We start from the raw sequence: 26,854 nt of genomic DNA, 5'->3' as shown, positions 1-26,854 counted from the left end.
GTATCAGAAATATTACCTTACACCAGTAATTCTCAGCCAGAGATAATTTTGCTCCCCAGGGGACATTTGACAATGTCTGGACTTTTTTTAGTTGTCACAGCTTGGGGGAAAAGGGTGCTATTGGCATTTAATTGGTAGAGGCCAGGCATGTTGCATAAATGTCTTATAAGGCAGGGCAGCCTCCCTTCCCAACCAAGAATTATCTGGCCCCAAATCTCAGTAGTGCTGAGGTTGAAAAACCCTGGCGTACACTGATGTTTCCCACTCTTTTATCCCACCTCGACCTCATCCATAGCCCCTGGGGGCCAGTGATCTTATATTATTCACTATGCCTCATTGGTATCCCGTAAATGTTTGCTGAATTAATGAATGGGGTTAAGGAGGAGCTATGGTAAGCCAGAGAGCAAGCGACTGATAAGTTAGTACATATGTAATATTGCATATATACTCTTTCTGTCATCATTCTTATTTTTATCTTTGAGATGACTTTATCTTGGAATAGTTTCATTTGTTCATTGAGTATCTACTATGTGCAGAGAAGCACGCCAGGTACTGCAAAGATAATGATGAGTTAAACTTAGCATGAACCCTGCTCTCTGGAGTTTACTGTTGAGTAGAAGAAATTATCATTACAAAATTACACAAGTAAGTGTCAAGTTTCAACGTGACAAGTGCTACACATTCTCCTTGGTTGCCACAGAGAGGCTGGGGAAATTTTCATGAGGTCAAAAACCAGACAGCATTTTTTTCAGAGCGGTGTGACCCACAAATGGGTTTTACGTATCTATGTCAACACACAAATACGACCTAGGAATATTAGCAACTTTTTTGTCATTAGGAAAGGAGTTTTACAGGTGCTAATGCTGGAGCAGAACCAGCATTGCCAGGTAGGAGATGGGGCCAAGTTAGCCGAGGAGGAAGTGACAGTTTGGCATGAGTAGGGAACTACAGACGGTTCAGCCTAAGCACAGGGCATGCACCAAGAGCACACAGGCACAAGGAGTATAGCCAGGGAGGAGGCAGCAGCCAGAACGCAGGGCTGTTCTGGAGCAAAGTCCCGTGATGGAGCGCAATGGAGGGTTGCTAGAAGGTCAGTAAAATGCTGGGGTTTGCCTTTAGAAGCCTTGCAGGGACGGAGTTGTGCAGGATAAAATGGAGAGGCTACAGCCTGGAGCAATAGAGCCCATTAGGAAACCATCACAGTTTCCAAAGCAAGAGGTAATGAGGCCCTGGGCCATGGCTCCAGCAATGGGAGTATTATGGAAAGTGAGTTTCCAGCTCTTGTGACTGATTGATGCTGGGAGGAGCTTAGAAACCAATCTTTTATTCCCACTATTTTTTTCCCGAATAGTTACTGAAGAAACAGACCCTGATAAATATTTGTGTTCCTCCATGATAACTGTGCCTGTGCCTTCCTTCATCTGCATCCTACTAGATAGAATGTGTAACCTTTGTGGTCGCAGCCAAGTATGGATTTTGTGTTTCAAAGAAAATGAGAGCATGAGACAAGATTGAATTTTTCTTTATGTCACAATATTATGGTGATTTTAGTTCTAAGAAAGTATTTTTTGAAAGATGTTTGAAACCTCCCTAAATGTTAAATGAACAGGAAAAAATGCTAGGATTTCAAGATGCTTCTGTGTCACACACTTGCCTGTCGAAGGTTCTGGTTGGCCTCTGTGCAAAACCAGCGCAAAGTCCGCTCTCCAGAAAAGATGTGTAGAGACAGCTGGAGGCCCAACTGTCACAGAAATGGGCTGACGTGACAAGTCCTCACTGCAATTGAGATGCCTGGACATTTTTCATGAAGTGAGGTTTTTTTCCCCAGGAATTGTTACTTCAGACCTTTTTCCCTTCTTCTATTTACCACAAGGAGGTATTAAATCATACAATAGGCAGTAAATTTAAAGTCTCATGTGTTGTAAAGACTTAAAACATAACAAGTCAAGGGATATTTAGGAAAAAACTCATAGATGACACAAACATTATAGGAGATGGAGGGAAAATGGCTTGAAATGCATCCCTAAATCTTTAGCTCTGGCATGACTCCAAAGACAAATTTTAAATTACAACAGCAACCCAAACCCTTGGTCCTATTCAGAGAAAGCTATTGGGCTGAATTGACAGTGTTTTGACCTAATGTAGTGCCTCTTATAGTTTTTGTTCTGGGCTATCAAAATGTGGATAAAATCAGTATATGCCAGGGTTTCTCAGCCTCAGCACTACTGAGATTTTGGGCCAGATAATTCTTAGTTGGGAAGGGAGGCTGCCCTGCATTGTAATTTGCAAGTCTAAAAGTAAGGGTGATACCTGCTTCTCCTAGCTCAGAAAAGTATTTTATACATTTCATACTTCTTGAAGTGTAAAAAACATTTCTAGACCATCTTCAACTTTGTAATTTTGACATGCACTGTTGTACAGTGAATCCGAATGTTCTCAGAACGTAGGAAATGGGCATTTCCTCTGACCTAGTAGAAGAAAGCCTTCTTGGAGATCTTGCCTCTGAGCACAGTCTGCACCTCTGATACCTATTCAAATGGAGTCAAAAACATTCCCTAAAGAGCACCAGAAAATTTGAGAGTTCCCAGTTCTATTGTGCAAGGTAGGAACCATGTTCTTTGCTCTACCTATGATTAAATTATTCTTTTGTGCCCAGACACATTCAGGTATCATATCCAGCTTCCTTTACCTGGATATCTGGTTCCTGAGAACAACAGCCAGGATAGGGTGGGCTTTGCTTCATGCGTTGAGCAGAGGGCATGTATTCAGGGAAACTTGAAGTGATGGGAGCTTCTTTTACCAACTTTGCACAAGTCATTTAAGATATCTGAAAATCAGGCTCTGGGAAGAAAAGTGGATTGACTACTAATGTTTATTGAGCAACTAGTAAAGCCCATCACTCTGCTAAACTGAGTGTGTTAAAATTGCAGTAATTTATGTAAATTTTAAAAATCCAGTCAATGTTTCAACTAACTAAATTTGATGACTAGAAAGTCATCATTTTCTAAATACTCATTCGATGTAAAGCTTTTTTTTAGTCATAATGGATTGTAATAAAAAAGACCAAATAGTTTTGGGTCAAGGCAATAGATTACACCAAGTAAGTAAACATAAAAAATTAAATATACTGAGTGTACAGAAAGATAGGTGTTTTGTATCAGACCTTATTTAAAGAAAATATCTGTTCCAAATCAAACCAGTAGATTTTGATTGGCTTAGCAAATCCCTTTTGGGAGATTTAAGCCAGGAGAACACTAAGGTGAGCAGAATAATACAAAGTAGGAAAATATTTTATCCAGAAGGTTTTATTTATTGCACCAACAAATAGCAGAACTCTTTATGGACATAGATATCTAGATGGTCTATTGTATTTGTACATCATCGTTATGTTAGTCTGTTTTCACGCTGCTGATAAAGACATACCCAAGACTGGGTAATTTATAAAGAAAAAGAGGTTTAATGGACTTACAGTTTCATGTGGCTGGGGAGGCCTCACAATCATGGTGGAAGGTGAAAGGCATGTCTCCCATGGTAGCAGGCAAGAGAGAATGAGAGCCAAGCAAGAGGGGAAAACTGCTATAAAATCATCAGATCTTGTGAGACTGACTCACTAGCATGAAAATAGTATGGGGGAAACAGCCCCATGATTCAATTATCTCCCACCAGATCCATCCCACAAACTCAGAAATTATGGGAGCTACAATTCAAGATAAGATTTGAGTGAGGACACAGCCAAACCATATCAATAGTCCTTAATTGAATAAATCACAGGTAACTCACAAAAGCCAGAGAAAGGCAGGACATGACAAATCTGGGAGGAATTTGAACAAATGGGGCCCAGTGAGAAGCCAAGTAAAATTTAGAGACAGATCATGAAAGAAAAGAAAACGAGAGGTGTAAGAACTGGTTGAGAGCACTGATGATTTTTTTCTTCAGGTATGACCTTTTATTCTCTTTTCCATCTCCTGACCCTGGGCCCTGGAATAACCTCAGACTGAGGTTGCCTGAGATTATAAATGGAGAAAGCATAGCAGAGGTATTTATTTGCAAACAGTTCATTGCTTTATAAAAGTCAGCAACATAAAATATCTTTGTGTGAGATACTGCTATTTTTAGATTACACAACTCTTGATTTAGAGGGGAGAAGGCAATTATAATTGAAAGATCCATAAGAAACATGGTGTTAGTCCTACAGTAGATGAATTTTACTTTACCCTAATGAAATTACTGAGGGGTACACATTCATTTTGGTGCCCAACTTGCAGCGGCTTATAAAAATAGTAACAAAAAGTGTTTGATGAGACAGTGAGCCACCTGGGTAAGACTGTGCGCTCTGAAGAGAGCCTGTGGTTAATTCTGCCTCCATCACCTGATCATCTCTGAGACTCCTAGCAAGTGGCTGAAGCTCTCTATACTGCAGATGTTACATCTATAAAATGGAATATTTATGGCACCACCCTGATGGGAATGTGAAGAACATTAAGTGAGGAAGGCATAAGAGCAGTTCTTAGCAACACAGAACATGCTCCTTAAATGTGAGCTTGCATTATGTTGACTTCTACTTGTAAGAAATGAACTTATGCCAGTGCTTATTGTAGAATAATGTTATGTACAGGAGATAATCTCTGATTATTAAATCTGTAGTTGTCTATAGACATAGAACTAAGGTATAATCTCCCCCCCACCCCAGTTTCTGATCACTGCAGTGCAGTGAAATCTAGAAAGAGCTGCTTGTTACACTGACCTGACAACAGTTTTCACATCACTGAGTTTGTTTGCTTTCTCTGGCTCTCAAGTCTCTCATTGATTTCTCATTCTGCAGTCTAAGTCCATATCAGCCCAACAAAGGATCTGGAGAAAGGGCAACAAATGGGTGTGAAGGAGGTCCCTTAAGTTCACATACAAGTTTGAAGACATTAAGAGCAATATGATGCAGTGAAGAACAAGCTGAATATAATAAAGCATTTTCAGTAATGCTACTGCCACTAAAATGGTGTTTTTGTCATGAACATTGCAAGATCTCATTCTACTGTACTCTTGCTAATGTAAAAAAAGATAAAGCAATTCTAAATGCTGATGTTTTCCCCAAAATTTATAGTATTTTTAAATATATAAATGATTGTTAAGGAAAGCTGTGATTTAGGACTTTCAAAGTCATAAAACGATACATTTTGAAACATTTACATAAGCAAATTTTTAGAAATGAGTGAAAGTCTATTTTCCCCAACAACAAGTTTTTATTTATTTTACTTAGCTACTGTGTCACTTAATTGAAATTCTGAAATCTGAGTATAAACTTTACAAGACGAACTTCCTATTCATATACACATAATTTGCCCTTCCCCCAATAATTGTTCATTTTGCTAAAGTTTTTCATTTATGGTTAGGTCACAGCTGTCGTGAGGACAATTCATTTGCTCTGTTTCCAAACTATATGCCAAGGCATCCCAGGGCAACACAGGAAATTCGAGGGATTCTGAGGGATATTTTAAATTTTCAAGATAAATACAGTATCTTGAAACCAGGTTGAAACATGAGCTCCCATTAGTTCAGTTTCAAAATCCAGCTGTGCCACATTCCTTTCAATGATGTCATCACTTTGCATACCAGGATTTTCAGAGGTTTCTGTGATATGAAGCAAGTGCTAGTGACAATCAGCATAGGAGAGGACGTGAAGATGGCATTGTCTGCTTCCAAGCTTTGAGAAGTTGTGCAGTGCCCCAAAGCACAGACATGTTAGGATGTAGATGATTCAAGCTGTTCAGACCTAAGAACTTACTAAATGGAACTGTCAGGCATTTGTTTTGGCCCGGGGGGCACCCTGTGAAACAAGAAGACATTTATGAACCAATAAAGTTCGGGAAACTCAAGTCCTGTAAAGTCAAGCAGCCGAAACACTCCGGCCAAAGATTGTGTTCAGTCACTTCTCACAAATAAAAAATATTTGATTTATAAAAAATAAATCTGTACAACACTTAAATAATAAGCCAACATTCTTAAAGACCCAAGTTCTTTTTTTTTTTCCTAGTGGCTTCAGTTTGTTGATATGGAAATAGAACTTTTAAAATGCTTAATAAAGAAACCATCGTTCTTAATTAGTGAAAAAGATCATAGATGCATTTATTATTTGCAGGAACAAAACTATGTGTCTCTGCCACTTAGTCTTTATGGTGTAGTCAGACTTCTTCCATCTGCCCTGTGTACCCCTCTACATCATTTTAAATTATAAAGGTCTATGGGCTGGGTGCGGTAGCTCACGCCTGTAATCCCAGCACTTTGGGAGGCTGAGGCAGAAGGATCACTTGAGCCTCGGAGTTGGAGACCAGCCTGGGCAACCTAGTGAGACCCTGCCTGTACAAAAAATTTAAAAACTAGCTGAGTGTGTTGGTGCGTGCCTGTAGTACTAGCTACTTTGGAGGCTGAGACAGGAGGATCACTTGAGCTCAGGAATTCAAGGCTACAGTGAGCTATGATCCACCACCACACCCCAACCTAGGCAACAGAGCAAGACCCTGTCTCTAAAAAAAAAAAAAAAAAAAAAATTATAGAGATCTATGGCAGCAATGAAATATAACACCCTTTAAATTCACTGCAAACTTTCAATTAATTTTCAAATTAATTACACACATTCTACTTAGAGTTGAGCAGACACAGAGGTAAGAAAAAGGCTAGTCTAAGACTTTATCAATGGGTAGAAATGAAAGGTAATTGGGTGCCATTATATTGAAATCAACATTATTTTTTATTATTGTTGCACTTGAAAACAAAACTTGCTTATGTATTCAGTTGTACAGATATAGAATCATCCAAGACAATGACCTATAGTTGGGCCTTTCAACAGCCTTTTCACCCATAGTCCATTGTTGGTTATTTTATTCAAACTGAAGGGTGAAAATATTCTCCGCATTTTATATTTAAAGAAATGCAGACTCTGGAAATGGAGGTAAGTTAAAAGTTTTATAGCAAAGTACTCTGAAATATGATCAAAGAAAATGCTTATGGAATTGCTTTGCTTTTAATGTCTAGTAATGAGAAATAATTATGAATGGACACTTGAACACTGCAGCCCTTTTTATCCTCATATTAAGAATATGCCCAAATATTCATATGTTATTTAGGATTTAAGGACAAAGTGAAGCAATACACATAGATGAGTGTGTTTTGGTTGTTTTTTGACATGGACACTAATGACTGTAGATCTAATTAAATGGCTTTAGATTTTTGGTTTTTTTTGTTGTTTTTGTATTATTCTAGCAGCTAAACAACCACACTCAAAAGCTTTCCTCCCATTCCTAATGTATTTCAGGTTAAAACAATCTAATGTAATCCATGAGGTCATTCCTCAAAAATTATACTGAAGTGTCAAATATGAACACGAATGGTAAATATGAATATAAAATATGATGGCCCCCAAACCACAAAAATGACCACACAACTCACAATAGCCTGGCTGATATGAATGACTGCTCATTCTTGGCCAATCACAGGTTGAGCATTACTCTGTTTTTTTTCTCCTTCTAGATAAGATTCTTCAAGCCCCCCGACCATGACATTTCTCCTACATCCTGCTAGCACCCAATCCAGAACAAAGCCTTGCTCCTTTGAATCTTCCCAAAACACCCAAAACAAGTCAAATTTTGTCAGTCTATTCAACACCCTCTTACTAAAATGTCCCATGGTTCCCTATGGTGTGAGTCCTTTCTTATTATGAGCATAAGCCCAACTTGGTTCAAACACAGGTGTGATCCTGATGCCCTCGGTTGGATGGCAGTGACATTGCTAGCAGCTTGTTTCTGAAGTACACTCTTCCTAAATGCCACGCCACATGGCCTATCAGGAAATGAACCCATAAAACAAGAACAAGGAGTACCCTCTTCCTTCTTAGATAACAAGCTTTTTCTGGTAGATAATTGTGCTCCCACTGTGTTGCCCACTACAATCTGAGGGCAGGAACAAGTGTTTGGTACTAGAGGCTGAGAGCTTTGGAGAGCACAGTGACCAAATGTTAGACCAAATTAGACCACATTTTGTTAGATTCTTTTAAGATTTTCTTTAGAGGAAGTATCTCTGCTCAATATTATCTGAGATAAATTAAGTTGGCATTCTTCGAGTAACTAAGATAAGGTGATGATGATGAAAACCAAAAATGGATATTGTTAAATCATGTTCTAGCTAAGACTAGACTCTTGGTAAACCGTCAGCCCCAAAGTATGTGTTCATGATTCACATTGTAAAGACACTGTGACAGGTACTTCGGGACAGGTTCTTACTTCCAGAAACACAGAGCTTAGTGTGGAATCTCAAGAGATGGTGTTCTTGTTATTAGAATGCATCTACCTGTATCATTGTGGCTTCTATCAGAAGTTAAGTTTTCATAAAGAGATTCATCAAGTGCACCATTTATATTTTTCTCAGGGACAATTGTCAAGTGGTATGGTTACCTAATTTATAAGGTAGTGTGCTCTAGTCTATGGTTTATACACAATATATTTTAAGTCTATATATCAAGTTTCCTGTAATATGTATATTATGTGTGTATATATGCATTATATGTGTGCATAAGTACAAACATACACACATACTATATGTATTATACATATATAATATCTACACACTATATATTATACACATAGATCTGCACATATACATACACATGTGCCCACATGCACATATATATATGTATGTATAATAAAACATTTTGAGGGTGACCAAGGCCTTTGTGGTTTTCTCAAATTCTTAATCTAATCCTAAGGCAAAATTCTGATCTTATCCTGATATCAACAAAGTAAAAACCACTGCTCAAATGTTCTTAAATCTCCTAATCCGAGTATTTTAGGCATCAAATCCCTTCCCTCTTATTTCCGCTCCAGGTTCACAGGTCCAGGTGATTTTCTAAGAAACATCATGGGCTGTTAATTTTAAAATAGATACATAGTAGTGAACATAAACATTTTCTATAAAGTCATCATGCTTTACAAGGTAAAGTTTATGGACACTAATTTGTATTTTTTCCCTTGGGCTGTTACCACCAGATAGAACCTGTTAGAATTTCCAGGGCAACTAAATTCTTACATGTTTGAGGTTATTTTTTTCATTTTGTAGCATATTTTTATTGAAAAAGTCTAGTTGCATTAATGAATGAATAAATGCTGTTTTAAAGTTAATTGGATATTGCATAGGTATTATGACATAATTAATGATATCCATTGTAATCTAATGGTCTTTGAGAATATTTATGTCTTCTAAAGGACCTAAATATTCTACACAGAAGCAGAAATTTGTTAATATTTAAGCTACATGTAATTAAATATGATAAATAATAGCATAAATTGGGGATAATCATTTTACATCATTCCTCACCCCAACTTCTAATAAATTGAATTCAGAGAAGAAGCCCATTGCTTGACTAAGATTAATGTAAGGCACTTAGTACCCATAATAGTTCAGAAATAGACAATTTTCTCATCATTTTACTGTTTTTCTCTCTTCACTTTACCAGCCAGGAGAAAACTTGCTAGTTGAAATTGTTCCTCCTAATTGTGAAACAAGAGATCCCAGTCCCCACAAGGTGGCCTTCCCTGACTAACCTGTGCAGTGGGCCCAGGCCCCCAGTGACATGGGTGGGAGGCAATATGGAGTAGGCTTCACACAGGGGCTCACAGAGGGTCTCTTTCTTTTCTCACACTCAAATGCACCCCTCCAGGAATTCCTGCAGGCTCTACCTTCAAAGGACATCCAGACTGCCTGCGCTTCTCAGCACCCTCTGTCCCTGCTGGGGCTGAGCCACCATCTGCCCCCCACTGCTCTCTGCTCCTGCCCCACCCCTCAGAATCTGCTCTTAACCCAGCATCCAGCGGGGGCCTTTTCCAGAACTCAGCGTCATCCAGGTATAATTGATACCCAAGAAGTGCACCATTTTAGGCCTGCAGTTTATGAGAGTCAACAGATGCACACATCCAGGCAGCCACTGTCAAAGGGATCTTTTAAGAATGTGAGTCAGATCCCAGCATTCCAGTGGCTTCCCTATGTCTTGGAGCAGAAGCCAGAGGCCTGCGATGTCAGACACATCAGGGCCCCCTGTTGGCCTCCCAGCAGGGCCCGGGACTCACTTCTCTTCGCCCCCTGACCTTCTTACCTCTTGTCTGACATGCCAGGCACATTCCTGCCTCAGAGGCTTGTTAGTCCCATTTTCCGGTTCTGGAATGTTCCCTCCACTCAGCTCCGGTGTCACCTTCTCGGAGCAGTCTCCCCTGGCCTCTGTGTTTATAATAACCACCCCCACCCCCCGCCCACCTACAGACACACTGACTGTCGTGTCCCTGTCTCTACTCGGCTTTATTTTCCCATCCCACTTGTATGAGTTTCCTGGTGGTGGCCATAACAAAGCACCACCAACTGGGTGGCCCAAAACAACAGAAATTGATTCTGCCAGACCAAAATCACGGTGTGAGCAGTGTAACGTCTCTCCAGAGGTGCTGAGGGAGAGTCCTGCCCCTCTTCTCGCTTCTGGTGGTGGCCGGAATCCTCGGTGTCCCTGGGCTTGTGGCTGCATCACTCCAGCCCCTGCCTTCATCTTCACATTGCCTCTCTCTGTGTCTGTGTCTTCCTTTGTCTCTTATGAGGACACTCTCTTTTGACTCAGGGGCCACCCCAATCCAGTCTGATCTCATTTCCATCCTTACCTCAATTACATCTGCAAAGATCCTATTTCCAAATAAGGTCACGTTCTAAGGTTCCAGGAGGACATGAATTCTGGGAGACACTCTTCAACCCCACTACACATGTATCACTATCTGACAAATAATATATTCTGCTCTTTTAATAATTTTAATGACCGGTGACCAATCGAAAGTCAGCTCCCCAAGAATAGGAACCTTTGCTCTGTTCAACACTGTATTCCATTGGACAAACACGCAGTGGCCATTAAACATTGTTTGGAGGAGTGAGAGGGTTCCTGACAGAATCCTTAGACAAAGCAGGCAGGCAGGCAGCCTGCAGGAACATGGCAAGAGGTGAGAGCTACTGGGCCCTACTGAAATAAGCTGAAGGTCAGGGAAATTGCATTTCCAACTCTTAGATGAATGAGAGGTGGTCAGAAAGTCAGAGTAAATTGGTGGAAGAGTCGGCCTCCTAATCAAAAGTCACATCGAAGACTCTCCAAATTGGCATCAGAGGTGGTGCTTCTTGACCTCTCTCACCTTCTTGCCCTAGTGGGGTGGTCTCTTTCCAGGCTTAAAAGGGCCGTGTCCTGGGGTCAGATGGGCTTCTGTGTTAGACTCCTGCTGCTGCTAATACAGATTAACACAAAATTGATGGCTTAAAACAACACACATTTATTCTCGTACAGTTCTGAAGGCCAGAAATCTGACATCAAGTTCATTGTGTTGCAGTCAAGGTGTTTGTACCGCCAGGCTCCCTTTAGAGGTTCTAGGGGAAACCGTCCTGGTCTTTTCCAGCTTGTAGAGCTGCATTCTTTGCACCCCTTGGCTTCTGGCCCCCTCCTCCATGCTCAACACAGCAGCATGGCCTCGTGCGTCAGTGTTACATCCCCTCTTCGTAGGACACTTATGATGGCATTTAGGGCCCACTGGATAACCGAGGATCATCTCCCATCTCAGGATACTGAATCACATCTGCAAAGTCCATTTGGCCATAGAAGGCAGCATTAGCAGGCTGGGGGCCACTCTTCAGTCTTTCCCAGTGTCCTAACCAGAGTCTTTATCACAAATATAGGGGCAGGTAGAAAAGGTCTCAGATCCCTGCCCCCTAATTTCCCAGTGGGGATTCTGTCCTTTCACTGAACGAACAGGAATAGCCCCTTCTCGCCTTTGTTCATTTCTCTCCTGTTGTCAGGGCTACTTGTAAGGAAAGAATCAAATTTGATTCAAATCAGGCATGAATGCTGACCCTGTGTTTATAACATTTGAATTCTCTCTCTTTTGTGTACTTGATTTTTCATTTCCGTTTTGTCATCTTATCTCATATATAATTTGTCTGAGTTGCCTCAATCTTTTGTGAAAACGTGGGTATAATTAATAATACAAATTTCATATAAGAAGGGAATATCTGATTGGAAGGAGGAGCTGCTGGCTGGGTGGAGCACCTTCTAGTCCCCCATGAGCTGAGCACGTCTCCAGGGAGATCTGTGGCTGCTCCATCATAAGGCCAGGACCAGAAATCATGGTTGAATGAATTAATGTTTATGATACAGTTTGGGGAATTAATTTTTCTTAGCATATGCTTGGAGAAGGCCATTTCTTCCTTAAAAATGGTATAATCATTGAGCTTGCTTTCCAGGTAGTCATAATTCTAGTGCTATCGTTTATATAAAAGCTATGTTGGTGTTTTGAAAAAAAGTGATTAATTGCATAGGGCAGGCCGGGCACCGTGGTTCATGCCTGTAATCGCAGCACTTTGGGAGGCCAAGGTGGGTGGATCACTTGAGGTCAGGAGTTCAAGACCAGCCTGGCCAATATGGCAAAACCTTGTCTCTACTAAAAATACAAAAATTAGCCAGGTATGGTGGTGGGTGCCTGTAATCCCAGCTACTCAGGAGGCTGAGGCAGGAGAATCACTTGAACTTGGGAGGCGGAGGTTGCAGTGAGCCGAGATCACGCCACTGCACTCCAGCCTGGGCAATAGAGTGAGACTGTCTCAAAAAAAAAAAAAAAAAAATTGTATAGGGCAGCTTTTTGTTTTTGGTTACAAACTATCGAGGAATGAGGATTAAGATATTAATACTTGTATATGTTAATTGTTGAATAAGTTCTCTTTGGTCAACAAGAATGTAAATATCTCCATTTTGTTCTTTAAAAAAATCTATCTAACTTTCTTATGACCATCACCCCTGCACCCTTCCCAACTACATCAACAAGACCAAATGAAAAATAAAATCACCTACTTCCTCTTGACTCTAAATATGAAAGTCAAAATCGGTACAGTCTTTAAAACATTTTGAGTTTAGTGTTTCTAAAGGATTAAAATTATCATACATTTTAATAATGTCCACACAGCCCTGCCCTCAATGGAAATAGTTTAGATTGCAATCAAAGTGAGCCATATCCACCACCATAAGGCTTTGCTGAAAATAGTTTGAAATTGTGAGGATTCTAGTTGTCCTGGGACTCTTTTCAATGCGGAAACTTGATAAGATACTGTGACAATGCATCAACTTTTTGGTTTCCATACCAGCAGAACAGTTATGAACTGTTGAACATAGTCATGATCTGTTGGCTGTTTAGCTGTGCTGAGCGTTGTGATTTTAACAACTCAGATAGTCCATGTAAGAGTGAGGATTTAGTCACAATATTGTGGGCCTGTGTGACAAGTTTTAATGGAGAAAAGGTTACATTTGCATATCCCCATTTCCATTAACATTTCTAAAGTGAAGCCCAGTCACAAATGAGCGTTATGAGTTTGGCTACTGTGGGAAATTGTAGAGGGTTCTCATTTCTCCTCTTTTTAGTTATATACAATACCTGACATTTCTAGAGAGCCCAGGCTGGGTGCCAGCCACTGCTCTAAGGGGTTCACATATATTATTTCTAATCATCCCAATAATACTCCCAGGTAGGAATTTTTATCTCAGTGGGACAGATGGGCTCGATGTTCATCTACACAGTGAGCACCTCCCTGCCAGCCAGCAAGACTCAGACCCAAGCCCAAGGCTGCAGAGACAGTTAATGGTGGAGCAGGATTCAAAGCAGGTCTGGTTGCATCCGAAGACCATTTCCCACTCTAGCACACTGCCTCCTAAGGGGAGTTAGGAAGAAAGGAAATCATTTTGAAAGGGCAAATTGTACTGCTAGCTAAAGCAGTGTCTCCCTTTACACTAAGAGTTCTTCAAATAAGTATAATGTCTAAATGAATACATATCAGTGAAAGGTTGTAAGGTTTATAAAACCTTCAGCGGTATTACATAGATTTTAAAGAGAAATGTATCCCTTTTGGCAGTCTTAAAGTAAAAATTACTAGAAAATATCTAGCTCTTAGTAGTTGATCAAGCACTTTCATATATATTATTTTATGTTGGCATTTTAAGAGAAATGCAGTAAAATAGGTGGTATTATTCTTTATATATTGATCCATGGAAACCAAGACCAGCAAGGTCTAAGGGACTGTCCTGTATTTGTGGGATAAAAGGGACAGAGCAAGATGTTCAAATTCTTAAGTTCTTGACAGGTATTCTGATGCCAAATCCTGTGCTCATTCTAGTACAACAGTCAAGGAGGGAAAGATTTACAACATCCTTGCTCAACAAAACTGATCAAATACAGTACATGTTGAGACCAGAGCTTCTCAACTCGGGCTCTGGTGGCATTTGGGGACCAATAATTCTTTGTTGTGGGGACTGTCCTGTGCACTGCATAAGGTTGGCTGCTTCCCTGGCCTCTACCCACTGGATGCCAGCAGCACCTTCCACGGGTGACATCCAAAACTGTCTTCAGGCTTTGCTAAATGTCCTCGGAGGGGCACTGTTTTGGATGCTATTTATTCTTTAGACATAGTCTTTTGAAAATCACTGTTTTAGACATTATTTCAAGAGAATGATTATAGCAGGCAACATAGTTTTATGGCTATATTTGTGGATTCGAGAGGAGACAACTAGAATTTTATTCCAGTTTCATCACTTAAATTCAGTAACACCTTAAGTTGCCTCTTCTGTAAGATGAAAATAAACCACACAATGTTCGTGAAGGTTTAGAACATTAAAGTGTGTAACCAGAGAACCTTGGCAACTGACTTTTAGTATGCGCTCACATTATTACTGGAGATGATTATTCTTCCTGTTGTGTAATTCTAAACAAATCTTACTCGATTTCTTTTTCACAATAGTATCCACAGACCAGGTCCAGATTTTTTTATATTTGAATGAGTGATCTTTCATGACCTCATCTCAAACTTGCTTTCCAGCCCCTGCTCCAACTCCCCCTGTTCCCAGACAGCCCTCCTCTCTAGAGGCCCCCATCCCCTTCACAGCCATGCCCCAGACTTGCTGAATGGCTCCCCTTTCCCAAGTAACCCCTCCTGTGACTTCACACCTTGGCAGGTGCTGTTCCCTCCTCTGGTATTTGTTCTTTCCAGAACTTCTTTGTCTTACAAGATCCTCTTTGTCCTTACGGATTAAGACCTTATGTGAAGAAACCGTACTATACACTGAATTCTGGCCAAAATGATTCGGACAGACTATTTTCTCTAGGCCTGCTGCTATTTCTCTGGGGTATATCTCCATGATCAGCAAAAAGAAAGTCAAACGGAATCTCATCTAAGTGAAACAAAACTGTTAGAGAAAAAGAGCCTTGGAGATAAATCATTCCCCCAGACTTTCTGCTGGAGGGTGCTCTTTTAGCATCTATTTTGTGAAATTGAGGAGAACATTTGAAAAGATTAGTCTTTTCTTAGTGGGTAACTGCTGCAGTGACTGAGTCCTGAGGGACTGCCAATTAGAATAAACCAGAAGTCAACTGCCTGGAGACACAATCAACTCCAACCCAATTTCTGGGAAGCTGGTTTAAGGCCAGAGGATCTGAACGCTAACTTACGTTCACCTTCCAGTCTTATCTGGCTTTGAATCTGGGCTTTTTCTCCTTCACCCCCTTTCACTGTGCCCGAGAGTTGCCCCCCATCAATGTTGCACCTTCACATCACCCTCACAGATTGTTGTCTAAGTGCAGTGGGAGGCCACTGGAGAGTCTAAGCCATAGAGTTGTGAGATATGAAGGAGGCATAGAGAAGGCTGCTCAGGTTAGCAGCATGGAGAAGGACTCCTCTGTGTGTGTCTGTGTGTGTTGGGTGTGTGAGTGTATGTTGGGTGTGTTTGAGTGTGTTGGGTGTGTGTATTGGGTGTGTGTGTGTTGGGTGTTGGGTGTGTGTGTTTGGTATGTGTGCATGTGTGTTGGTGGGTGTGTGTGTTGGGTGTGTTGGGTGTGTGTGCGTGATGTGGGTATGTGTATATGTGTTGGGTATGTGTGTGTGTGTTGTGTGTATGTGGGGTGTGTGTGTGCTCAGTGTGTGTGTGTTGGGTGTGTGTTGGGGTGTATGTGCTGACTGTATGTTTTGGGTGTGTGTGGGTTGGGGTATGTGTGCTGAGTGTATGTGTTGGGGGTGTGTGTGCGTGATGTGGGTGTGTGTTGGGGTGTGTGTGCTATGTGTTGGGTGTGTGTTGGGGTGTGTGTGCTGAGTGTGTGTGGTGGGTGTCTGTGGGTTGGGTGTGTGTGTGATGAGTGTATTTGTTGGCTGTGTGTGTGTGTTTGGGTGTGTGTGTGCTGGGTGTATGTGTGTTGGGTGTGTGTGTGTTGGGTGTCTGTGCATGTTGGATGTATGTATTGGGTGTGTGTGTTGGGTGTGTGGTGTGTATGTGCATGTGTGTTGGGGCGGGTGTGTGTGTGTGTGCTCAGTGTGTGTGTGTGTTGGGTGTGTGTTGGGGTGTGTGTGCTGAGTGTATGTGTGTGTTGGGGTTGTGTGTTGAGTTTATGGGTGTGTTGGATGTGTGTGTTATGTGTGTGTTGGGTGTGTGTGTTGGGGTGTGTGTGCTGAGTGTTTTGGGGTGTGTGGGTTGGGGTGTGTGTGCTGAGTGTATGTGTGTGTTGGTGGGTGGGTGTTGGGGTTGTGTGTTGAGTTTATGTGTGTGTTGGGTGTGTGTTGGGGTGTGTGTGCTGAGTGTGTGTGTTGGGTGTGTGCTGAGTATGTGTGTTGAGTGTGTGTGCTGAGTGTGTGTGTTGGGTGTGTGTGTTCAGTTTATGTGTGTGTTCAGTTTATGTGTGTGTGTTGGGTGTGTGTGTGTTGGGTGTGTGTGTTGGGTGTGTGTGTGCTGAGTGTATGTGTGTGTTGGGTGTGTGTGTTGGGTGTGTGTGTGTTGGGTGTGTGTTGGTGTGTGTGTGGGGGGTGTATGTGTGTTGGGTGTGTGAGTGTGTGTGTGTTGGGTGTGTGTGTGTGTGTTGGGTGTGTGTGTTGGGTGTACGTGTGTTGAATGTGTATGTGTGTGTGTTGGGTGTGTGTGTGTTGGGTGTGTGTGTGTGTGTTGGGTGTACGTGTGTTGAATGTGTGTGTATGTGTGTGTGTTGGGTGTGTGTGTGTTGGGTGTGTGTGTGTTGGGTGTGTGTGTGAGTGTGTGTGTTGGGTGTGTGTGTGAGTGTGTGTGTGTTGGGTGTATGTGTGTTGGGTGTGTATGTGTGAGTGTGTGTGAGTGTGTGTGTGTTGGCTATGTGTTGGGTGTGTATGTGAGTGTGTGTGTGTTGGGTGTGTGTGTGTGTGTTGGGTGTGTGTGTTGGGTGTGTGTGTGTGTGTGTTGTGTGGCTCATCTAGGAATGACTCTTGTTCTTCTGAGAGTCACTGGTAGAACTGTGGAAACACTGTCCCTGTCCAAGCCCTTTCTTCATTCCTTGGCACCTTCATTCTTTCAAAACACGTTTATGTGGAGTGCATCTGGTGTCAGGGAGAACTGTAGGAGCCAGCTGACAAAGATGACCAACAGAGTTGGGGCCCTGGCCTCAGAGCCTACCAGAGTGAAGCGAGAGATGGTCATCACCTCATGGCCCACAGCATGACTGTGTCATCCTCCACTGGGCATTGCGTGGATAGGAGTTGGGACGGGATTCCCCGAGGAAGTTGTAAAGAGCCTGAGGCCCCGCATTTGAGTGAGAGGCCACTGGGACAGGCAGGCCAGGGGACAGGAGGACAGGAGCAGAGGCAGGCCAGGGCCAGGCAGGAGCCTGCGAGGCAGGAGTGGGTGAGCCCAGCAAGGCCTCCAAGGGAGTGTCTTAGACTCTCAAGGATGGTGGGAGCCATAGTGGGGTGTGGAGCAGGAAAGTGGCACAATCACATGTGCATGTCTGCGTGTTTAAATGCCTCAGGTGGGAAGAGTGGTGATTGGGAGGTGGGAGGAGACTTGCAGGTCAGCAGAGTGAAGGTGAGGTCTGGGAGAACAGAAGTGGGGAGGGAAGGGATGCTTGGGATTCCAGAGGTTTTGGGGTTGGGGACAAGGCAGAGCTGGCAGCAGCCTTTCTTTTGACCTAGTGTGAGGGACGTGGATCCCTTCTGCACTCATGAGTCTGGAATGTTCATCCTTCCTGAGTTTGAGGAGGGTGTGTGCAGGCACATGTGCACAGGTGCACGCATGTGTGCAAAGAGCCCCTAAATCTGTTCCCTAGGGTTCTTGTTCAAGAGGTGCCCTTGGCATATGCCGTGTAAGCCATCGCCTAATAGAGCAATTACTGACTGGTTAATAAAGTAGATTAAAATGAATCCTTTATTAATCACTTTCCGAAAGCATAGGTTTACCTGAATTCATCTTAGCCATCCAATATCTCTACACTTCTAATTTTAATTTACAGGTATTTAGTAGATTTTGATTTAATTTGCATAAAGAATATAATTCTAGAGGGCTACTTTTATAAGAAGGACCGTGCTGTCTGAGCGTTGCAGACGTGTTTTAGAATTATAAAACAAAAGAAATTAAATTTGAAAGAAAAACAGGCTTTACATTTTTAATTCTATGATTGTTTTCTACTGTGATCACATAGCCAAGAAGGATCCAATAGTTTGTTCATTATCAGCAATCACTTGAGTAGGTTTCTTCACAAGTATATTATTATACTGTATGTCTTTCTGAGTATGTGTGTGTGTGTATATAATGTGTATATATATCTGTGTGTATATATAATGTGTATATATATATATCTGTGTGTGTATATATACTCTGACTGTATGTAAATTTATAAAATGCTCAATGCACATTAAATAGAATGCTTTATCTTTCCAATAAAAACGAAGCCATTTCAAGAGATATTCTATTTCACATTTTATTCACTTGCTGTAAAGGAAGCACCAACATGTTTCAAGGTTTGCTTGACAAGCTCTACCAATTGTGATAAAGGAGAGATAAAGAGAAGAGGTTAAAATCTTTGAGGACACTTTTAACCTTTGTCTGTTCCTTCTCTGTCCCATTTTTCATGTCTTCTCTTCCCAGATGACAGCATCGACCTGGCATTGATAGGATGTATGCTTTTGAGTTGTTTCATGAGGAATAGAGGTGGTTGCAGAACTGGCTCATTTCTCTTCTAGCCTGTCCTTTGGATAAATAGTGCCCTTTGGTGGCTTGTGGGGTCAAGTTTTTACCTGTGGTCTTGGAGGTTGCTATTTTATTTCTCTGTTAAAAAATGGTTCCCTGCTGCAGGGATAGAATTCATACAGTTGGTCCTGTTAGCAGCATGGTCTAACTGGTTGAGTGGAGAGATTTAATAAAAGAATATTTCTTTGTATGCCAGTACAATCAAGAGAATGTTTTAGAATGGACTTAAATATTTTAAAACATATTGCTTAAGATGACAACCAGCTTCTTGGAGTAGCTCAGATGTAAAAAGGAGGCGACAGGAAAAAAAAAAGTGCAATGCGTAAAATGTATTAACATTCTGCAAATAAGCCTAGCTTTTTAAATAAATAATTTCCTTTTGTAAAGTCATTATGTTATTATATTTTTATCCCCAGAGAATCATGTAGGCCCCTGTCTATTTTTAAAGAAGAGATTGTGAAAATAACAACAGTAATAAAAATAATAATGATATAAACATTGGTTGCTATCACAATGTTTTGGATTGGACTCATCCAATTCTGTTTTCTCTTGTCTGATAATTTAGCTTAATCCTGTGCCTGAATCAGACTATTGAAACAATATACTAGAATAGATATGACCTCTATACCTGATCCATTTAAGACGGACATGGTGACACACGCCTGTAACCCCAGCTATTTGGGAGGCTGAGGTGGGAGGATCGCTTGAGCCCAGGAGTTTGAGGCTGCAGTGAGCTACAATTATGCCACTGCACTCCAGCCTGGGTGACACAGTAAGACCCCATCTCTTAAAAAAGTTAAAAATAAATAAATGAATAATCCACTCAAGCTCAAATGAAAATGTGTATATTAAAATCGTATGCTATTTTAGGTTATTTTTTCATAATCTTTATTAACGTGTAACTTCAGTTGATAGATTGATCTGTATATATAATCTATATAACCAATATATGTAGTATACACGTTTGCACTTGAAAACTATTTACTAGGCTGGGCACGCTGGCTCACGCCTGTAATCCCAGCACTTTGGGAGGCCAAGGTGGGCGGATCATGAGGTCAGGAGATTGAGATCACCCTGGCTAACACGGTGAAACCCCGTCTCTACTAAAAATACAAAAAATTAGCTGGGCGTGGTGACGGGCACCTGTAGTCCCAGCTACTTGGGAGGCTGAGGCAGGAGAATGGCGTGAACCCGGGAGGCGGAGCTTGCAGTGAGCCGAGATCGCACCACTGCACTCCAGCCTGGGCGACAGAGTGAGATTCCATCTCAAAAAAAAAAAAAAAAAGAAAGAAAGAAAGAAAGAAAGAAAGAAAACTATTTACTCAAGGAAACCTCTTCCAAATCCTCTTAAATGGGTCGCATGTAAGAAAACCAGAACAGTCATTTGTGAAATATTTTCTTTTAAACTCGGGTACATTTCATGCATGAGCTAACCATGTGTTAACAGTGTGGTAGGATTTCTCTCTCATATTCTCCCTCCTTCTTTCCTTTTGTTCAGAGAATTTGGATGGAGAGACCCGGAACTGCCGGAAGTGATTCAGATGTTGCAGCACCAGTTTCCCTCGGTCCAGTCTAACGCGGCAGCCTATTTGCAACACCTCTGTTTTGGAGACAACAAAATTAAAGCCGAGGTCAGTGCTCCTTGGATTCCGAAATGATTGGTGTCAGATTCATAAGCACTTAGATCTTCTTAATGTTGATGGAGAAAAGAATTAGGAGAACTGAAGTTATGCTTTTAAAATTTAGATCTATATTTATGACTAAAACATAGCATGTTTCATCTAATTGATTAGCATGCCTGTTCATGCATTCTTCGTTTTTTAGTATTTGAATACTGAGGAACGGAGGACTAGTAGTGTATGCTAGTTATTAATAGAGGCTGGATCGTCAAATGCCATACTTGGAATGTGATTTGTCTTTCTTTTCCTGATTCCAACTCTGGGAGTTTTCTCTGCCCCTAAATCCTAAAGACATACTAAGCATCAATTGTTATCTCCAAATTACAATAAAATTATTATAGTCAGTATAAGCTATGACCTGTCCTTCTTGAAGAACTCATTGATAGGATAAGGACTCTAGGCACTAAATTGGCTTTGTGTTATAACCAAGTGTTTGGCACTATTTACAAAGGAATAATGGATTAAATGTGGATATGTGTTCCATTAAGGAGACTATTGTCCATGTCCATCATGTAAACAACTGTTAACATGTTCTGTGTTTTTGGAATACATGAAATGCATATATTATGCTGTGTGATGTTTTTGGAAAATCACAGTGGTCACTGCAGCCAAATCTAAGTTTTTTAGACAAGGGACAAGCATTTGCATATAAGGAACTGAGTAGTCAATTTTTTAAAAAAGATTTTATAAACTATAACGAGTCATCTTTATGGCGTGTAAGCAATTCTGGGGATGAGTCTAAATTAGTTTAAGAGTGGAAAGAGAGATTTGAAGATATAATTGCAATTTATTATAGATTTTGCTTGCTTGCATTGGGATATACATAGCCTCATGGCTTTTTATTTTTTTCCATCTCCCTTCCCCTGGGACAGCAAAGAACTTGGTCCATGCTCATTCTTATCAGGAAAGTCCTGTTTCTTTGTGGAATGAATATAGAGCAATGGTTCTCAACCAGGTGTGATTTTTGTCCCAAGGTACATTTGACATCTGGAGACATCATTGGTTGTCACAGCTGGAGGAGTCTGTGGGTATCACTCATAGAGATCGGGGATGCTGCAAAACATCTCAGAAAGTGCAGGGCAGCCCCCCAAAGAGAATCACCCAGCCCCAAATGTCAGCAGTGCCAAAGTTTAGATATAGAGAAATATTGTCCACCTAAGAAAAATTTTAAATGTGAAAAAATACCAACTGTTAAAGTGGCCTAAAAATGCATTAAAGTTATGTGACTCCTGTCCCAAACATATGTTAACTTAGTCATTCTCTATTTTTAATAGAAAAAAAAATGGCTATGCAAAATAAAGGACAGATTTCTGACTGGGGGATCACATACCATCATCATATGTTGTCTTTTTTTGAAGACCGTAACTTTTCTCTTTTTTGAAGACTATAACTTTTCTTTCAGTCTACTTTTTTGAAGACTATAACTTTGAGGGTTTCTCTGAAGGTCATGAAAGTATTTCATTTCATCGTTAGCATGAATTGATTCAAGAGTGTTGTATTGCCCTGCCGAAGTGGGATGGACTCCCACCCAAAATTTCGTTGTTCTGATACCAAGGTTGCTGGCATGACTCACACACCAAGAGGGCCTGAAAAGGTGTCACTTACACAGTGAGGCTTTCTGGGTCAAGCACAGTGGCTCCCAGGCATGTCCAAAATTGGCTTGAGAAAGCTTATGGAAAGGAAACTGGCATGGAGTTTTTATGGTTGTAGGAAGTGGGTTCTCACATGCAGACTAGACCTTGTACGGGTTGAAACTCCTGTGGGTACCAAAAAAGGAAGCTCTTGAGTTTTATCAGCTTGCAAAGATGTGGGGCAGAGGAAGGAAGGGTGAGGCTTCAAAGCTGTCAGAAGTCAAACATCAAGAGATAGAGTCAGACTCTATTACAAGGAGTCACCCGGCCAGGCAATGCAGGCTTCATGGCCCAGGGAAGTCTGAAGTCATGGTCTAACTGGCTCTGTAAACGTGATCCATGGGCCAGCCTTAGGGCCTCTCAGTGGCAGTGCCACCTGATAAGAGCTGTAGTGACAGCAGCTGTAGACTTGTTTCCGGCTACATCAGAATGACCCCAGTGCACTGTGTGGGGGCAACCAGCACATGAGTCATGGCAGATGGATGAGCTTCCTGGGCTGGCTTTCCTGCTTACCAGCTCAGTCACCTTCAACTACCTGATTATCCTGGGGCCTCTTTTCTAATCTTTAAAATGAAGATGCTGATACCTTCTCTGTAGAATCTTTGCAAGAATTATATGACTTAACGTATACAAACTGCTTAGTAGCGAAATGTGCATTCATCCACCTTCTTTTTGGCCAGGAACAGTTAAGACACTAAAGTTCCTGTTTTATTTTATGTATATTTCTAAGTGTCAGTGTGTATATATGTGTCTCTGTGTGTACATGTGTCTGTGTGTGTGCCTGTGTCTCTGTGTGTGTCTTAGTGTGTCCGTGTGTGTGTCTGTCTCTGCATGTGTGTACATATGTGTGCTTCTGTTTATTTTTTAATTTTGCTGTGGGTGCCGTCAAGGTTGCCTGTATCACTTCTCACTGTTTGGGGTGGCCCCCAGCAGCTGGCACTCCTAGCAGCAGTTCGTGTTATTGATGGAAGCCCTCCATGCTACCTTCTAAAGGCTGCAAACACTTCCAGTCCCCGTGATAATGTTCCCAGGGGACCTGGGAGGCTGGGATGAGAAGGAAGGGAAGGGTGGTGTATGACTGAGTGCACACCCTGATCCCAAGTTGACAAAATGAGATTGAAGTTAGTAAGCGTTAACCAAAGGAACATGGGAAGTGCAAAAGGCTTAAATAAAACACAGAGTAAGCTTCCAGACTTTCCCTTTCTTTCTCCCATTCAGTCACGTAGGGAGGCATGCATATGTGCATACACACATAACACACACACACACACAGACACGTAAACTCTAATAAGGATTCTACACAGATCTATTTTGTTCTCTCATCCTAACTCCAAGACCAAACTATTAGTAATTGGTTCTCCCTTTGTGACAGATGGCTGCCTGTCGTGTTTTCATACACAGACATTGAATTTTGTAATTACCTGTTGTCCAAATACTAATTTTGCAGGCACTAGCCTTTCCAAATTTACTCAGTCCTGTAGTCTTTCTATTGCATTTTATTGAACTGATTTAGCCCTTCAGTCTACATTTCATCATTCGTATTGACTTTTCTCACACAATGGGTAGGCCATTGAACAAAGAGCAGAACTACATCTTCTATATGCAGAGGGTCATAAATCATGCCTTTCTTGTTCCTTTATCCTGTGATTTGTACAGTTTTCATATAATAAAGCCAAGAACATCAATTTTTTTTCAAAATGATACCAGATCTTATATGTGCAATGTTGAGAATTTGCTTCCGTAAGTCAGCAGATAAAATCCTCATCCCTGGCTTTTCCTGCTGCTCTAGTGAACTTGGATTTAAGACCATCTCCTCGGTTCCCCTCTGTATTAGTCCATTCTCATGCTGCTATGAAGAAATACCCAAGACTGGGCAATTTATAAAGAAGAGAGGTTTAATGGACTCATGGTTCTGCATGGCTGGAGAGGCCTCAGGAAACTTGTAATCATGGCAGAAGGTACCTCTTCACAGAGCAGCAGGAGAGAGATACAGTACAAGCAGGGGAAATGCCAGACACTTATAAAACCATCAGATCTTGTGAGAACTCACTCACTATCATGAGAACAGCAGTAGGGGGAACCGCCCACATGATCCAGTTACCTCCACCTGGTCCCACCCTTGACATCTGGGGATTATTACAATTCAAAAAATGAGATTTGGGTGGGGACACAGAGCCAAACAATATCATTCCACCCCTGGCCCCTCCCAAGTCTCATGTCCTCACATTTTAAAACACAGTCATGCTTTCCCAACAATCCCCAAAGTCTGAACTCATTTCAGCATTAACCCAAAAGTCCAAGTCCAAAGTCTCATCTGAGACATGGCAAGTCTCTTCTACCTGTAAGCCTGTAAAATCAAACACAAATTAGTTCCTTCCAAGATACAATGGGGTACAGGCATTGGGTAAATACATCTTTTCCAAGTGGGAGAAATTGGCCAAAACATGGGGGCTACAGGCCCCATGCAAGCTCGAAATCCAATAGGGCAATCATTAAACCTTAAAGTTCCAAAATGATCTCCTTTGACTTCATGTCTCACTCACAGGTCACGCTGATGCAAGAGATGGGCTCCCATGGCCTTGAGCAGCTCTGCTCTATGGCTTTGCAGGGTACAGCCCCACTCCCAGCTGCTTTCATAGTCTGATGTTGAGTGTCTGCAGCTTTTCCAGGCACATGGTGCAAGCTCTCAGTGGATCTACCATTCTGGGTCCTGGAGGATGGTGACCCTCTTCTCACAGCTCCACTAAGCAGTGCCCCAGTGGGGACTCTGTGTGGGGGCTCCAGCCCCTTGTTTCTCTTCCTCACTACACTAGCAGAGGTTCTCTATGAGGGCTCCACCCCTCCAACAAACCTCTGCCTGGACATTCAGGGCATTTCCACACATCCTATGAAATCTAGGCAGAGGTTCTCAAACCTCAATTCTTGACTTTTGTGCACCCACAGACTCAACACAACATGGAAGCCACTAAGGCTTGGGGCTCACACCCTCTGAAGCAATGGCCTGAGCTGTACCTTGGCCCCTTTTAGCCATGGCTGGAGCCAAAGCATCTGAGACGCAGGGCACCATGTTCTGAGGCTGCACAGAGCAGGGAGTCCCTGGGCCAAGCCCACAAAACCATTTTTCCTTCCTAGGCCTCCATGCCTGTGAAGGGAGAAGATGACGTGAAGGTCTCTGACAGGCCCTGGAGACATTTTCCCCATTGTCTTGGTGGTTAACATTCATTTGGCTTCTTGTTACTTATGCAAATTTCTGCAGCAAGCTTGAATTTATCCCCAGAAAATGAGTTTTCCTTTTCTATCACATTATTGGGCCTCAAATTTTTCAAACTTTTATGCTCTGCTTCCTCTTGAATGGTTTGTGGCCTAGAAATTTCTTCTGCCACATACCCTAAATCATCTCTCTCAGTTTCAAAGCTCCACAGATCTCTAGAGCAGGAGCAAAATGCTGCCAGTCTCTTTGCTAAAGCATAGCAAGAGTCACCTTTGCTCCAGTTCCCAAGAAGTTCCTCATATCTGTCTGAGACCACCTCAGCCTGGACTTTCTTGTCCATATCACTATCAGCATTTTGGTCAAAGCCATTCCACGAGTCTCTAGGAAGTTCCAAACTTTTTCACATCTACGTGTTTTCTTCTGAGTCCTCCAAACTGTTCCAACCTCTGCCCATTACCTAGTTTCAAAGACGCTTCCATGTTTTCAAGTATGTTTACAACAACAGCCCACTCCTGGTACCAATCTACTCAAGACTGGGTAATTTATAAAAGAGGTTTAATGGACTCACAGGACTGGGGAGGCCTCAGAAAACTTACAATCATGGCAGAAGGCACCTTTTCACAGAGTGGCAGGAGAGAGAATGTATTCAAGCAGGGGAAATGTCAGATGCTCAGATCTCGTGAGACTCATTATCACAAGAACAGCATAGAGGAAACCACCCCCATGGTCTGATTACCTTCACCTGGTCCTGCCCTTGACACATGGGGATTTTTACAATTCAAAGTGAGATTTGGATGGGGACACAGAACCAAACCATATCACCCTCCCAGCAGTGAGGTGAACTGAGGAGGGAGGGCTGGGTGGGATCTAGCTCAGCAATCTCCAGTGACTAAGGCAGAGTTTGAATTCCACTGAGTTCTTTGATCCAAGGTAGGACATTTAGCTTTAAATACTTTGTAGATCAGCAAGTTTTTAAAAACTGAGATAGAAGTGTAGTCACATAGGCAGTAGTCAGAGCCAGATTGAGATAAGATCAGAAGAAAAGCAGTCAAGGAAAAATTAAAGAGGATGGGAGAAGGAGAAGGAGTAAAGTGAGGATTCAGGTGATTGCTGCAAACACAGTAAGTTTGTGTGGTCCATATTCATGGGCGAATGAATATCTGAGATAGAGGTGGATCCTCCCACTTTAAAGGGCACAGGCATGATTAGTGTGGATGGATAGCAGTACTCCTTGAACTATGTCTGTCATCTACACTGTCTCCTA

The 26,854-nt window shown here is 41.8% G+C and overlaps 1 protein-coding gene across 5 annotated transcripts in view; it reads left to right on the top strand.

Moving 5' to 3' along the window:
• CTNND2 (catenin delta 2) overlaps positions 1–26,854 on the top strand; it is a 948,913-nt gene that overhangs the window by 651,626 nt on the left and 270,433 nt on the right. For all 5 annotated transcript variants that reach the window (XM_024247287.3, XM_054555411.2, XM_054555413.2 and 2 more), the window contains one exon: positions 20,568–20,700. In XM_024247287.3, coding sequence (XP_024103055.1) covers positions 20,568–20,700 — 133 coding nt within the window. The remainder of the gene's footprint in view (positions 1–20,567; positions 20,701–26,854) is intronic.

This window comes from Pongo abelii, chromosome 4, assembly GCF_028885655.2.
Source record: "Pongo abelii isolate AG06213 chromosome 4, NHGRI_mPonAbe1-v2.0_pri, whole genome shotgun sequence".
Classification (NCBI taxonomy): domain Eukaryota; kingdom Metazoa; phylum Chordata; class Mammalia; order Primates; family Hominidae; genus Pongo; species Pongo abelii.
Note: the sequence above shows the minus strand (reverse complement) of the source record. Positions and strands in the feature narration are given on the sequence as shown.